This window comes from Caretta caretta, chromosome 6 (assembly GCF_965140235.1).
Source record: "Caretta caretta isolate rCarCar2 chromosome 6, rCarCar1.hap1, whole genome shotgun sequence".
NCBI lineage: Eukaryota > Metazoa > Chordata > Testudines > Cheloniidae > Caretta > Caretta caretta.
In genome coordinates this window covers 109,880,826-109,896,539 of record NC_134211.1, presented here as the reverse complement: position 1 = coordinate 109,896,539, position 15,714 = coordinate 109,880,826, and the positions used below count along the sequence as shown (strand labels likewise).

The 15,714-nt window shown below is 43.0% G+C and overlaps 1 protein-coding gene across 1 annotated transcript in view; it reads right to left on the bottom strand.

Annotated features, from left to right (window-relative positions):
- DYNC1H1 (dynein cytoplasmic 1 heavy chain 1) overlaps positions 1 to 11,991 on the bottom strand; it is a 72,699-nt gene extending 60,708 nt beyond the window's left edge. Inside the window, exons 1-9 of the mRNA XM_075129881.1 lie at positions 11,733 to 11,991; positions 7,377 to 7,464; positions 7,087 to 7,260; positions 6,574 to 6,829; positions 4,787 to 4,973; positions 4,311 to 4,582; positions 3,976 to 4,203; positions 1,820 to 2,896; positions 955 to 1,134 (exon numbers count right to left, since the gene is read on the bottom strand). Of these exons, the coding sequence (XP_074985982.1) occupies positions 955 to 1,134; positions 1,820 to 2,896; positions 3,976 to 4,203; positions 4,311 to 4,582; positions 4,787 to 4,973; positions 6,574 to 6,829; positions 7,087 to 7,260; positions 7,377 to 7,464; positions 11,733 to 11,991 (2,721 nt within the window). The remainder of the gene's footprint in view (positions 1 to 954; positions 1,135 to 1,819; positions 2,897 to 3,975; positions 4,204 to 4,310; positions 4,583 to 4,786; positions 4,974 to 6,573; positions 6,830 to 7,086; positions 7,261 to 7,376; positions 7,465 to 11,732) is intronic.
- Positions 11,992 to 15,714: the final 3,723 nt, after the last annotated feature.

Here is a 15,714-nt window from a genome sequence, read left to right as displayed (position 1 = left end):
CAGGCTTTTTGGTTTTTAAATCGCCAGCTGGGAAAATACGGACGTATGATAACCCTGTTGGTACAAAAAATACATACTGGGGCACATCCCTTAAATCAGAACTTTTTATAGGGAACCGGTTGTTAAGATTTTGGCAGCTCATCACTGGTCGACTCTATTCTAAAACTCTTCCTTTGATTCATTGATTCATTTCATTCAGTTCTCCAATACTATATAGACGATCACGTTATCAGGTCAGCTTGTGCAGTATAGTATAACTACTCAACATTCCTAACCATGGGGGAAGCCAGCACCATCACGTAATCGGACATGCCAGGAGTGAGGATGGTCCTTCACCTCCTATTACTGTGTCCTCAAGGAGGGGTGAGAGTATGTTAGGTTAAAGTACTTATAACAGAAATGTTACCACCAGGAGTTTTAGAATTCTTTTACTGTTTTGCAGTTATAAGTTTCATTGCATTTCAAGAAAGGTTTTATCAATTTGGTATTGTCGTCCTCAGTGTACTATTTCTTGTCAAGCACCCCGAGAATCCTCTCCTGTTATAGAGCTCATTGAGTTCTTGAACTCTGTAGTCTGAATTGGAGAAGAATCTATGAATATTCTGGTCGGATGCGATCAGTGGCGAGCCATTAAACTAACCCATTAAATTCAGGTCAACGCATATTCAACCATCTATTAAGCCTTTAGCTATTATCCTGTCAGCTAAAAGGCTAGCAAGTCTCCCCTGGAATCCATTAATTCCAGTCATTGGGAGCAAAGCACTTTTATCTGTCTGCCTAAGAGCCTGCCAGATGTCCTAAATGGCATTTGGTAGAGATATTCAAGCAACTGGCAAATAGATTGGAAATTCTCACTCTAGGTCACTTGAAAGTGGTAGACCACGTTGTTAGTGACAAATTACTCTGCCACCTAACACCTTTGAAGGCTACGTTCACTTTGAGTGAAAGACCTACCTCCATATCCAACTTATTGACCCAGATAGGCAGATTGGAATATGAATGAAGATTCAAGTCATCCACAGCTTTTTGAACTCTGTTCAAGATTTCTGAAAAAGTCTTATGATCATACATGCAGGTTTCCAAGGATCGAACTTCCAGGTCTATTTTTTCTTCAATAATGAGCAGATCATCCACCTAAGGGAACATTTAATTTTAGTACTTTGCTGATAGCAGTCTGCCATGTTGAGGGAAGTGATAAAACATCCCTCTCTCACAAAAAGAGCTACATCCATTCTTGCAAGGGGGAGAGGGGGGAGAGTCATTACATTTTCATTCACTGAAACTTACTGAAGACTCTGGGAACTTGCCTGATAATGGAGAAGTCAGAATTTGACTAAATTAGCACAAAAATTTGGCTAATTCCCTTAATCTAAAAGGGAGATACTGAGAAACATGCATGCAGGTTTTTAAAAGGTAGCTGATGCTATACTAGAATATAAAGCATTAATACAACGCGTGTTCATGTTATAATCACTAACTAAAAAGGTTCAGTAGCTACTTCACGAAATTAGCATTTTTTATAAAGATATGGTTTCTCTACCACCCCCTAAAGAGAACATTTGCCACATTACCAGGTAATAATCTGAGAGCATACATTTTATCAATTGTTTTTCTATTCAGCGACTTCTTCAATACTATAAGACATTGTGGAATCTAAGCAATAGTTGCATACAGTAAGATTATTTTCCAAGAGGAAGACACCTGTTGTCCTGAATAGTATACAATCCAAAACTAAAATATTTTGTTGCTGATAAACTCAACTGCCACCAATATGTGCAGAGTCTCCCTTGGAAAAAAGAACATAATCAGTAGAACAAACCTTTTCTTGGAAGCTGAAGACAGTCTCTGCTAGGCGTTGTACATAGGGGTCAAGTTTGTATGACTCCCACACCAGGGCAATACCTTCTCCAATCAAAGCCTGCACTTCCTTCTTTAGGCCGGCTACCAGCAGAGAAATAGTGTTACGCTCTTCCACCTTCTCACAGGTCCGTTCGTATGTACGGACACTTTCAATCAGAGAAATAGCAAAAGGATAGAGCTGGTTTGCTTGGTGAGCTTTGTTGACAATTGCAAGTGGAACACGAAATCCAAACCACTTAAGGTTGCGGACTTCTTTTGAGAGTGTAATTATTTCTGGGAGAAAGTTGACCTTTAGTTTGAGGACATTTCCAGTTCGGCCTCTAACACGAGTGCTTTCAATAGTGAAGATACGGCCACACACACCAAGGTTGCGCTGCTGAACCTTCCTTGCCCAATCGTCAAATATTTCTTGAGTGTTGAGCTTCATACGGAAGCTGTCTCCATCCTGCTTCAGCTTCTGGCCTTCCACATGATTCTCCCAACCTTTGCCAAGCACATCTTCAACACGCTTCATGTAGGCTGTGAGCTGTCGATCAATCTGTTTGGCCCAGATTATAGACCCAGACACAGGAGGCAAGTCGCGAACATGACTCATTTTGCAAGCCTGACTTTGTGGGTATTGTACCTTGAATTTGTCATGAAGGGACTCAATATCATCTTTTACACGCTGGATCAATTGTGTTTGATATTCACGAATAGCACCCCGAATGTGAGGTCTGACAAACAAAGCATTGAATCTGGAGAAGATCCGGAACATTTCATTTGCATTCTTTGCTGTGCCAAGCTGGTCTCGTAGACGAGCAGTTATTCTTGTTTCAACCCTATCAATTCTTTCATCATACCGTTTCATTGCTGCCTCCCAGGCTTCTGTACCTTCTTTGGAAACATCTAAGCCATCTACTTCTTTAACATTCTCATAAGCAAGATTCACTTCTTCAATAGCATTAGCGTCCGCAGCATCAAAAAGGACTTCTGCTACCTTCATATCCTGGGGTTCAGGTACATCTCCTTGATTCTGCTGGGCAACAGCAGTGACCTGCATAAAGTCACAGAGTTTAGTAAAGACTCACTGATCTAACCGTTTCTTTGTCACACACATGTTCAGAGTGAAGCATTTTATGTACACATTGTAAAAAGACACATGCAATTACTTTTTGCACTGTACTTACAGTTGACTAAACCCTTTGGAACCTAAGGGTGCTAATTTGGTTTCTGTTGGGTATTAATCTGCAAATGAGACGAGGAGAGTATATCTTCTGCTGCACGCTGTTTAGCAATAATGAGAGATTCTCCACTTCAAACTTGTGCTGTAGTTATTTGCCAGATTCAAAATCAAGCGATCCAAACTTAAAGCAAGTTATTGCATGCAGGATCCATTTTTTCCAATCACATGAAAAAACAGGCCAGCATTAGAGTGCTTTTATCCATGGATTTAAGTATGGACACTTTAGCCTTATTATTAAGAAAACGTGGAAGAATGTAATACCATTCTTCTCATTAATGTCTGTAAGCAAACTGAAAAATGATTACATATCTTTCACTATTGTCAGGGTATAAACACTGAATAATTGAATAGGACTGCTCCTTTTGGAAAACTAAAGACAATTTAAAAACATGCCCTCAAGGCCTGAAAATAAATCCCCAGATTCTTTTTCCTTTTGAAGAGAGATTATACAGAGAAAAAACATTGCTGTTTGCATGAATACAAAAGTGATCAGTTACAGATTGAATTGGTACTGGTACATTTCTAATGTAGCTGAAAATGGGTCTTTACCGCTATGTCACAGATATCAAAACTTTGAAGTAACTGTTTAACTTGCTTCAGATCCATCAGAGGAGCTCACAGCTATGAGAGTGATTGTATATTCCTTTCCATGGTGGATTTAGAAAGCTTTTAAGAGTTCTACCCAAATTCTATTGGTTATGTTTTGCACCTGTGGTTCCTTTAGTCGGCTGTTTGCAGGGGAACACAAGTAATTTTGCTTTTGTGAGTTAATACATTTTAACATGACTGGCTTGTGTCTACATGTAGGCTTTCATCAAGAGATGGGAAACTGCTATATCTTTACCAGACGTATAGGCAGTTACCCCAATTAGAAAGGAGTGGAACACTACCTGAGGTCTTAAGACTCTCACAATCACTGCTCTCAGCTGCTCATGCTGGCGCCTGAACTTCCTCATTTGATCAAGACGAGCCTGCAGTTTCCTGTGGGCAGGATTGATACGCCACACCATCTTCAGATTCTCTTCTCTCTTTCTCTTCACAATATCTCTCAGCAACACTTGTAATTTCTCATATTCATCATCCCAAGTTTGGAAGACTTCAAAACATGCAACCATAACCTGAAAATTTAAGAACGTAAACTTGTTTGACTCTCAAACGACATGCTCTCATAATTGCATTCAGTGTGTTACGTTAGCTATTACCATATTTGACATCCTAGACGTACCTTTTCAAACTCTTCATAGGCAACATGCATCAGTTTTCTGGTTCCCAATACTTTCAGTAGCTGAGAACTCAGGTCTCTTGAAATGGCTTCCACTAGACGCAGTGCCCTTTGAATGGGGTACTTCGTATTTCTGATTTTTCTCAGGTGGGTGAATATTGCCACAAGTGCCTGTCTTATTTTGTCCAGTTCAGTAGCAGACAACAAGTCATTCAAAGGAAAGTCTTTCATCAGTGGATTGTAGTCATTTACAGTTTCCAGTGCCTGTTTTAGACCTAAATACAATACAAGAGAGTTAAATTTAATTGACCCTTTTTGTGTCAATTCCATCTGGCCAGTTTAAAGACAATAGTTTTCACTTCATACAAGGTGAAGCTTTTTGATTGTGATATTGATGTTTAACTTCGTGTAACTATATCACAAGAGCTAAACTTCCACAGAAACTGCTCATGAAGCTACAGCACATTGTAATTTCTTACCTGTGTCTGTGTCAAAGCTGACAGTAGCATGAAAACGTTTGCCATGTTTCAAGATATCTAGTGTCAGGAGGACTTCTGGGCTTTCACGCTTCTCCTGAATGCGGTACAGGGCACGTTCCAAGTTCAGCCAGAAACTAATTTCCTGTAAAGCCGTGCCTGACGCAGGATCTCGATCCAGTTTGGTCACCTTAAAGACATAAATGAAATGTTGAAGAAAGTGACATGCTTTTGTTGTGTAACTGTTTATTAATAGAAGTGCAAACCTACCTACAACAATTAACTGCCTCCACACAATTTTAATAGTTCAACATGCCAAAATGGAAAGTTCTAGTCTACACGAGCCCACTGCAAGCAATTCACCAACACCTGTAATAGTGAACGTTGCCTGCAGTAGCTGTACACAAAAGGTGTAAGTTAAAAAATATTCCTAGGGTAAAAGAAGAGCCAAATTAAAGTGTTTTCACAGGTGAGCAAACATATTTCTTTAGGCTTCTGGGAGGTACACTGGAGAAAGTGCAAAGCTGTTGTTGTTGACGCCAAGTGGAAGTGACCCCGTATCTACCTGGGATAGACTGAACTCATTTAGACATAGGAGTTGTGGTTGCTTTAAAAAACAAGTGTAGTTGGTACCCTATCTCCATTTGGTTTCAGTCACCGTGAGTTATGCAGAAGGGCACTGACTACAGCCCCAACATAAGCCATGCTCGTTGGGAACCTGCTGGGTGTACTAAATCAGTCCCAGAATCCAATGATTGCAGGAGCTGGCAATAAAATGAAAGAAGGAAGCTGTGGCCTCATCCTTTGCCTCAGTGTACCCATGCAGGAACACTGAGAATTTGGTCATGAAAAAGTAAAAAGCCAATATTTCATCGTTATTTAGATTATGCCTGTGTGTGTAGGAGCAAGTGATATGCATGCATCCTATGAAATCTTAAGGTATAAGTTTGCAATACATTAAGGATAGAGCAGCCAGCTTTGCTTATGTTTGTCTCAATTATAGCATCCATCCACAAATTATTTCCAGAAGTAAAAATTCAAGTCTTGACACAGATATTTCAAGTTAACTAAGTGTCACTGTATAGTAGCCTCTTCAAAATTTATCTTCACCACAACTTGAAAAACTCCCACTCCCCTTTGGAAGATAGATATTATTGCCCAGAGAAGTGAGCCGACTCAAGCAAGGGAGTCAGTGGCTCCTTTGGAGGAAGAGTGGTGCATCATTACTCCTGTAACAGAAGGGGAGGAGAAGCAAAACACACCATAGCACAGACACAGCTCGAGTAGAGATGCTGGAAGCCCTACTGCTTTTCCCCAGAAAGGAGGGGACTGCCAGAAGGGGCCTTGCTGCAAAGTGAAGGCCTTACTAAGTACCCCAGAGGAGGCCTACAGAGTGGCTGGGTTGGGCATAAAACTGATTAATTCATGCTTAAGTATATTTATTAGGGATGTCAGTTCAGGGCATCTGCACTTCACCCTCACTGGGCCAGCAAGGGCACTTACACCAGTCATTTTTTACTACCTCAATGGTAAGACACAAAATTAGCCAGTGTTTTATTAGTAACTATTTACTTGAAGGCAAAGAACGTCAGCCAGGTTCTCAACTGTACACTGGTGTAGCTCAGTTTACGCTGGCTGAGAATCTGGCCCTGTGTTTAGAATTTCCTGCATGGAGTAAGATTTTACTACACGGTTAAGGGGCCAGCAGCAAAAGAGGAGGCTTTCACACCCTTAAAGAATGACGCAGGAGTTTCTACCGAGTAGTCTGACATTTGGTTCTGCAATTTTACCTTCTGTATTTCTCTAATCCATCGATTAACTCCAGACTGTAGCTGGTTGAGAAAAGTTGGGTCCTCAACCTTGTCACCGAAGTCAGTAACCTTTGGCTTTTCTCCATGCTCATAACATTGCTTGGCAACATTAGTAATAATTGGATGAATTGGCAAACTGATCTCTGGAATTTCAATATTCTGCTGCAAGTGCAGCAGTCCCATTTCAAGTTCTGCAATTTTCTTCTCAACTGATGGAGCCATTTTATCACCATCCCTGGGGGGAAAAAACATTACCAAATGAAAAGCGAGACCAACAGGCATATATGAACACAAGTGCATGTAATTTTATGTAACTTGAACTACATCCTCAACAAGCAGCACCAATTTGTGACAATCTCATAAGCAATAGCCTAGCTTCAAGATCATTTTCCTATTAAAATTGTTTCAAGTCCTATTTACCCCACCCCACAATCTTTTTGATCCATTTTTCATTAGTACTGACAATTTATTATTTGCATTTAACAGAATTACCTGTCTGCTTTGCCAGACTCTCTGATATAGGACTTAAAAAAGGGAGCAACAGCATTGCTAATGAAAGAATGTAATGTTTCATAAGGAGAATCTTCACTAAGAGTAAGCACTCTCAATTGGGAGGACACTGGTTTGTCAGCATCGATCACTGGTGTACGCTTAATGAATGCCAAACTGCGGAGCAAAGAAAAAAGTTAGTTAACCATAAGACATTTAATTCCAGAATACAGTAAATTACAGTAGCTCTAGTATAACACAAGATTAGGACGTGTATATCAGACTGCACTCACCTGTTTGACTTTAGCCCATAATGAATGTCAGTATTAATGCTATAGGATATAAACTCTTTTTCCTCTTCTCCTTCATCACCCACATCCTCTGCAAACAAACAGAGTGATATATTAAAAACCTCTAACACACACTTGAAAGCCTATGAACCCACCCCTCTCCACCCCATCTACCTCACACCTATTCGTGCAGGAGCTCTTTTGTACCCATCTCTCATCTAGGTTTGAAACTTTACACAGAGTACTGTTTGCCATACAGCTCAAGTTTTATTTTTAGGGGTTTGAGATTCTACCTATAATAACCAGATAAGATGAAAACTGGTGAAGCCTTGTTACTTAGCTTGAGAATTGTACGATCAGTATTTGATTTTTAATCAACATTTCCAAGGCAACTAAATTGAAATGATACCAACAATGATTTCATTTGTTGTCAGCAGAATTGGACAGAACATATCAAAGTATATTTTCATTTGCACTAACCCATGACTTAGAACCCAGAAACGCATGACTCCTCAAGACAGAGGTTTTTACGGCTTTATTACAAGCGATTGGTTACTTCTGGATCACTACTGCTCCCCTTTTTTCTAGGCTGCTTCCTGTATGAATTGCTGTAGCGAAAGCAAAATTATAAGCCAACTCCTTACATGCTGATTTCAAGAGATAGATTTGCAGAGTTTCCCCACAATACAAAGCCTGAGTTATGGCTTTTTAAAACTACACAACGTTTTATCATTTCAGTATGCTTAAAGACCCGCAAGAACATGCCACAAGATCATCAGTTTTATTCCTTTTCATAACTTAGCCTTGATATTTTTCAAAGACTTCAAATTATACTAACAAAAAGAGGAGATTGAAAGTACAAAATGTAAGAGAAAACGATTGTTTCCCTAATTTAGCTAGTGAGTCACAAGGTGATGTAATCGCTGTGCATGCTGGCACTTCTGCAGTGAAACCACTGCAATGCAGCACAAAGCTGTCTCCATCTGAGGAAGACACGCCCACGTTAGAAAAAGAACAAGAGCATTACTCTCCTGTTCTCCCAATGCCTCCAAAAGACAAACTACCAGAGCTTTATTTCGTATTACTGTAGCACCTAAAGCCCATGGACAAGTAGTAGCCCATTGTGGTAGATGCCCCTGATGTCCAGATGAAACCAACCACTTAACAGCACACAATTTATGTTTGATAAGATTAACTGGTGAATCTTTGTGGCTCTCCTGAGAGTTGATAGTCGTCAGCACTGGGTGCTTTACATTTTCAAGTCAGAGTAGAAAAGTCAACACTTAACATTTTAACAAAGCAGGAGTGCTAGAACTCTACCCATTGCACTTAAAGGTATTTAACCTCCTTCCTACCGTATTAGTTGTGTAAAAGCTCTGACAATCCAGCAGCATATTTCCAGAAGTAAGTTCTCTTACCCCAGGTGATGCTGACAGGAATCATAGCTCTAGTGAGCTTATCAGTACTATATTTCCAGCACACTTTTCCAGAATGTTTTTAATCTTTTTAAAAATTCAACATATGAGTGGTCAGGCTATTATTTTTTAGCGGCTGAAGCTGACCAAGAGTGTCCATAAAAGTCAGGTGGATCAGTTTTAAAAATATTAACAAAACCTTTTCTAGAATGTGGTATTTTAAAAGTTAGGCTATTAGTGTAGAACAGATTCCTTTTTGATGAAGTGTTTAAAACAAGATTTAAGAATTTTAGCAAAACTTCTCTCCCCATATAGAGGTGCACCTTTGTATGGTTCCTCTATACAAAGAAAGCATCTGAGGGTATGTCTACACTACAATTAATCACCGAAGCTCCCTGTACCTGAGTGAAGAGGCTGTTAATTGTGGTGCAGACAGGCTTGGGCAGACTGAGCTCTGGGACCCTCCCACATCACAGGCTGGAGCCCGAATGTCTAAGTAGCCCCTTAGCCACAGTCAGCTGGCACAGGCCAGGCGCAGGTGTCTAATTACAGTACAGACATACCTGAAGGGAACAACAGTCCTTTGCAGACCCCAAAAGATCAAATCTATTTCTGATCCAGACATTCCATATATTTCAGAAACATGCTATCCCAACTCAAAAAAAATTTCACTTTTGGCGTTTACAACACAAATGCTATCACAAAAATACTTATGCACACAAACACCCACATGCACAACATGACTTGTTGCAAGCCTGAAGTGAAAGATCAGACAGATCAAGCTCCAATTATTAAAAAAAGCTCCAGAGGAACAGCTTGCCATTTGAGTCCTCCGACCCTCCTTAAAGGGATTCTTCTGCTAGTGAAGAAAAACTAATCCTGCTGAAGACCTGTTAGAGATCTGTTTTTTTTTAGGGGGTGGAGGTAGGGTGAGCAGGGCCAAACAATTTTGACATTTGGCCCAAGGCACATTTGTTGGGTGATGTTTAGGTAGAGCAATATCCTCAAAAAAGATTTATCCTGTCAGGAGTGAGGAAATGTATCCATCACAGAAAGGAATGAGTAATACCAAAATGTTCGCAGACTGTTCTCAGAGCACTTTCTCTTAGACGTAAGATGTGTACAGTAAAAATAGTCTGTGCCTGCAATATTTGAACATGCTGGCGTAGACTGGGGACCAAGTGCACCAGGGGTACATCTACACTGCAATAAAATAACTCACTGAGCAGCTGTGGCTGGTGCCCATCTGCTGATTCAGACTTGTGGGGCTTGGGCTGACGGGGCTAAAAATTGCAGTGTAGACATTAGAGGGCAGGGCGTGGGTCCCAGAGTCAGGTCTCCTCCCGGAGATGAACATTTACATTGCTATTTTTAGTCCAGCAGCCCAAGCCAAATGACTTGGGCTCTGGTACCGTGCTGCAGATTTCATTACAGTGTAGACATACTAGCTGTCTCATAAATGGGGCAACTGGAGTTAGAGCACAATTGGCTCATTTTGTGTGTATGTTTAAGGATTTTGACTTCCCACTCTCACCCCACTTCTCCACCCAAACTATTGCAAAACAGCTTTGATCAGGGGCTAGACATACCAGATCACCTAACTAACTGTCAAGGAGCAATTCACCCATAAAAAAGTTACTAGTTGCTGTACAAAGGGGAAGGCAGAAACACAATGCAAATACCTAACATAGAAAAGTACCCAGCCAGGTTTTGAAATAATGATTCCATTTTAACTGAATGTGACTGGTGTTAATATATCTCGGTTGCTAAGCATTCTTGCCTCTAGGGCTAGGCCATAAAATAACAATCCAAGCCATTCAACAGCACTGGCTCATACCCACTGTTTTTACTGCACTGCAGTACTTTGCAACACTGTGGCAGGTACAGGCCTTCAAATGAAATTACTGGGAGATTCCTTCTGCCTGCATCTATGAACTAGCCACATAGAAACTAATGATCCTTTGATACTTCTCAAATTGACCAAGGAAAAATCCTAACATCATGCCCTTACCTTTTCAAGTCAGGTACCAACAGGGAAGTCTATGTTAAGGTACAACGGCTGTTATATTTACTTACATAAGACCTTTCAGCCAGCATCTACATCTTAGTTTATAAAGATTCTTTTTTTTTGGGGGGGGGGGGGGAATGGGGACATGTGGCCCAACACAGCAATAAAGTCAGATGCTGTTGTGAAGATCCAAGTTCAAGGCTTCCAAGCACTCCAGTGCTGCAAAGCCAAGATAGAAACTTGACAAAACAATAAATGCACAGCTCATGGGAACGTTTTATCATCTTGACTTTGATTCAGCCACAGCTCTTCTAAGGCAGTGTCCACACATGTCTTTTTTCAAAGACCAGTGTTGATTTCTTAAGCTCCGTAATTTAAAACTGAAGCACCAGTTTCTGGCTATTTTTTCTTCCCACAGCATAGACACGTTAGTAGCCCCTCTATATAAGTTTTGGGTTAGCTTTCAGGACCAAGGCTATGGTACATTCCCTCCCTGTGGGAATGGACAGGGGTGTTGCTGGGTGGGTTACAGCATCTCTTCTCTCTATTCCAATACAGAAGGTTTCAGGGAGAGCCAGTTCCACCCCTGGGGGGAAATCAGTTAGGGAACTGTTGATGGGGCGGTCTCCCTTCTTCCAATAGGGGGTTACAGGGTGCACCACACTGTGCATGTGGGGGACGGGGTGGGGATATAGGAGGATCACAGACCCACCCCTCACTCCGTGCGTGTGCGCGTGGTGAGTATACGGGGGGAGGCCAGAGGCCCGCCCAGCCCAGTCACACGAAGTGGGGGAAGAACAGTCACCGCAACGCACAAAGCGGCGGCTGCCGCCATCTTGACAGCTGCCATCTGCAGCGGAGGGAGGCTCCCCCGACCCTCACCTCCCCGCCCGGCTCTCCCCACCGCAGCGGCTCGGCGCCCGGCCCGGCTCTCACCCTTGAGTGTGGAGCGCTCCACCAGCACGGTGTGCACCTGCGGGTCGGAGAGGAACTTGCGCATCTGCTCCAGGGCGCCCTTCTCCTCCATCGCCGCCTCTAGCGCGGCCGGGGCCTCGCCGCCGTCCTCCAGCAGCAGCGGCACCAGCTTGCGCAGGTGCTTCTGCAGCACCGAGACGTCGGCCACATTCTGCACCGCCGAGCCCGGCACGTCCAGGCCGCCCTCCTCGCCGCCCCCGCCGCCGCCTGCGTCCGACATACTGAGACAGCCAGACACAACTCAGAGCCTGCTTCGGCTGCTGAGCCGCCACCTCGTACTACTGAGCCGGCCGCACCCACCACCCCGCCCTGTAATCAGCTCCCGCCCCCGCCGCGGAGCAAGCTGGGAAGTGTAGTCCGCACAGCCCGGATGGGCGACAGAGCCGAAGAGCATGACTACAAATCCCAGCATGCACATTTGAACGGGGGCGGGGCGACTCTGCGACCCAGAGCATCCTGGGAGCTGTCATTCACTGAGGTCACCCCCCCGACGAGAAAGGCGGCCAACAAAGGCGACAAATCCCGCTTTGCCTTGGGCAGGCAGATCCGCGACGGTGCGGACCACATGCATGCTGGGGAATGTAGTTCCTACCGTCCCGCTCGCTCGTCGCGACGTCAAGAGGGAAAACTATAAGTTCCATAATGCACCGGGACAGATCCGGCCTTCACAAGGGCAGCCTGGGAGCTGAAGTTCACTGGGCGGGACGGGGGCACGGCCGGTCGCGCGGCTAGCGGGAGGAATGACTCGAAGCTCCAGGCTCCGCCGTTCGTCTCGCGACTGCGTTAGAAAGCGTTTCCTCAGACGCTGCAGCGGGGGAGGGGCAGGGGATCATTGCTCAGGCCAGTGCGGTGTTTCTGCTTCAGAAAAGTCAAAGGACGGGACAAGCAGCCCTCCCCCCCCGGGTGACTGCAGTGTCGGTCGGTGTGTGTTATTATTGCTATCTGCACTGCACCAGCCCCGTTCACAGAGCCTCCCAGCCGCGGCCGGGCGCCAGGCTCCCTGGGCATGGCTGGGCAGCCGTGGGGTGCGCGAAGGGGAGCACGTGCCAGGAGCCCCGGTAACTCCCAAGCGCGCCCGCACGGCAGATGTTCGCAGGGCTGTGCGTGGCGGCCCTTTCTGAACCTTGCCCCCATGCATGGAGCAGACCTCTCCTGGCCACAGCCTGTGCGCCTGCTCACCGAAGGCAAGTAGCATGTTTCTGAAAAACACGCGCGTGCAATGCCCCCTTTTTCATTCCGGTCCTAATAGTGGGCGGGAGACTCGAATTTGCAGCCGAGCTGATGGGGGAGGGGGGGTCTTGTAAGGCTGGGTGGCTCTGCCCGTTCTTGCTGATTTGAATGGGAACTCTTGCCGTTTACATTTTAAGGTTTATAGTTTTATTTGATCTTGACAGTAGTAACCAAGCCGCTGTAACCTGCAGTTGCCAGGGTAATCACGAGGGGGGGGGGAGAGTCGTATCCTGCCATCAGGCCCATGTGGGCGAACCTTGTGACCATTGACTTCAGCGGGGTATCATGTGGGTAAAAAGGTACATCCCTTCTGATCCTATTGCAGCACATGGCAGGTTGGGCTAAATTCCACTCTCCCTTATGCTGATGTAACAGGGCAGAACGGCCCTTTATGTAATTGTTCCAGAGAGGGAAAAAAAAACAGTTAAAAAATTTCGTATATTAAAAAAAAAAGCCAAATTAGGGGACAGTAAAAATAGAATTTATAAAATGAATATATAAAAATGACAAATACTGAATATTCACTAGATTAGAAAAGAGCTAGGCTAATGACCAAATTAAATGACATGATGTGGGCTGACTTGGACCCCACTCCAGTAATCTGCATCAGCATAGGAGTGTGCACGTACAAGTCAATCAGATGGTAAGATCCACATCCTGGTCCCGCAGTTTAGAACTCCCACATGTACTTTACACTCATCAGATTAGTCCTAATTGTGTTTTTAACTGGGCCATTTAAATAAACAACACTTTTGTTAGATATGGGCTTTGCGCAATTTAATGAGTCCAACACCTCAAGAGTTAATTCTCTTTTATTCAACAATTCATAGATTGTAAAGCCACAAAGGACCACACGGATTGATTAGTCTGATCTCCTGTATAACACAGACCATAGAACTTCCCAAAAAATAATTTCTGTTTGAACTAGAGTATATATTATAGAAAAAAAATTAATCTTAAAAAAACCCCATGCACATGGACTGACAGTTTTTCAAAGTGTGTGGTATATCCCCCACCAGGCAATCTCTGAATTAGGTCATGTCAACACTACCACTTATGTCAGGAAAACTTATGTTGCTCGGGGGTGTGAAAAAACATCCTCCTCAGCACATTATGATGGCCAGAGAGTTTCTCCCAGTGACATGGCTATCGCTGCTCATTGGGTGTTGTTTAATTATGTTGATGGAAGAGCCTTCTCCTGTCCACATAGAGCAGCTACATGAGAGATCTTACAGGAGCGTAGCTACAGCTACGTGGTTATAAGGTCTCTAGTGTAGACATAGCTTTATTTTCCAGAATCTCACGTTATTTTCTGAAAAAGTCTCTAGCTGCCATGGTTGTGAGGAAAACCTTTAAAATGTGAGGGGAGCGTAGCTGATACAGCAATGTCTGCCTGAGTTTGTAGAAGAATAGTTTTGAGGTTGGACCTGCCCCATTCATAATAATGGGTGCTGCTAATCCAGATGTCAACATTGCTAACAATTATTAAGTTCATTGCTTATCAAAACACAAAGGAGGGGACATTTCATGTTACAAAGATCTACACAAGCATCTCCCAAAGTGGAGAGGGGATGGTGAAGAAGGTGTGAAGGCAACTTCCTCGTTCTCTGTATGTATATATCTTCTCACTATATGTTCCATTCTATGCATCCGATGAAATGGGCTGTAGCCCATGAAAGCTTATGCTCTAATAAATTTGTTAGTCTCCAAGGTGCCACAAGTACTCCTGTTCTTTTTGCAGATACAGACTAACACGCCTGCTACTCTGAAACCTGTCATGATGGAAGATGTATAAATAGAGATGCGTAAAGCTTTAACACCACATGGTGGAGCTGTAGGGACCGTCTCATTTTTCTGAAAGGATGTTCAGCTTTGAAAAATGTGTGAAATGCTGTATTAACTGGAACATCAGCTACCTACTAGAAACAGAAAAGTTTAATTATATTTTTTTTATTATAAAATGTTGTTGCAACTAACATTCTAGCTTGCACTTATATTAAGTTAATCTACAAAAGGCACTGCAGAGAGGAGAGAACTAAATCAACAGCGACAGAGTACACTGGAAACTGGCTAGATGGAGGTCTTGATCTCCTTCTATTTTTTGTTTAATAAACATGCATTAAGAAACTACAGGTGGTGCTTTGGGACTGTGAAATATAGAATACTATTTTACTGCAGCTGTTTTTATAAACATGACATCCTTATACAGTATCTGAAACCTAAACTTTGGCACTACAAGAACCCGAAAGTGACTATGAATGACAGTGAAAACTCTTAAATTATTTTCATTATTCCAGCTGAGGGAAATGCTGAGAGTACAGAGGAGAAATTGTGCTAAGTAAATTAGCTTTTAAAACTTTTTTCCCTTTGTAATAATTAAAGGTGTGCTATGTAAATGTTTGTTTGCACATATGATTAAGCTGATAGTGCCTCTTTAAGGCTTCCTTTGTGGTTGGTAGTTGCAGAGTGGAATCCAAACTATGACCGAGACAACAATTATTGATTTAACAGCTACTGCCCATGGCAGTGTGTTGTAGAATGAAAATATCTATATGCTTTCCTTACTGACTCAGCAGATAATTTTGCAATTCTCAGATCCTCTCTTAACCCGACCTTTTACTTGTTCTCTCTTGTGCCATCTCTGTATTTAAGACATACTCTGGAAGCCCTTAAATACCTTGGGTGCAGGGTATGTGCCTTTTTGTGTCTGTAA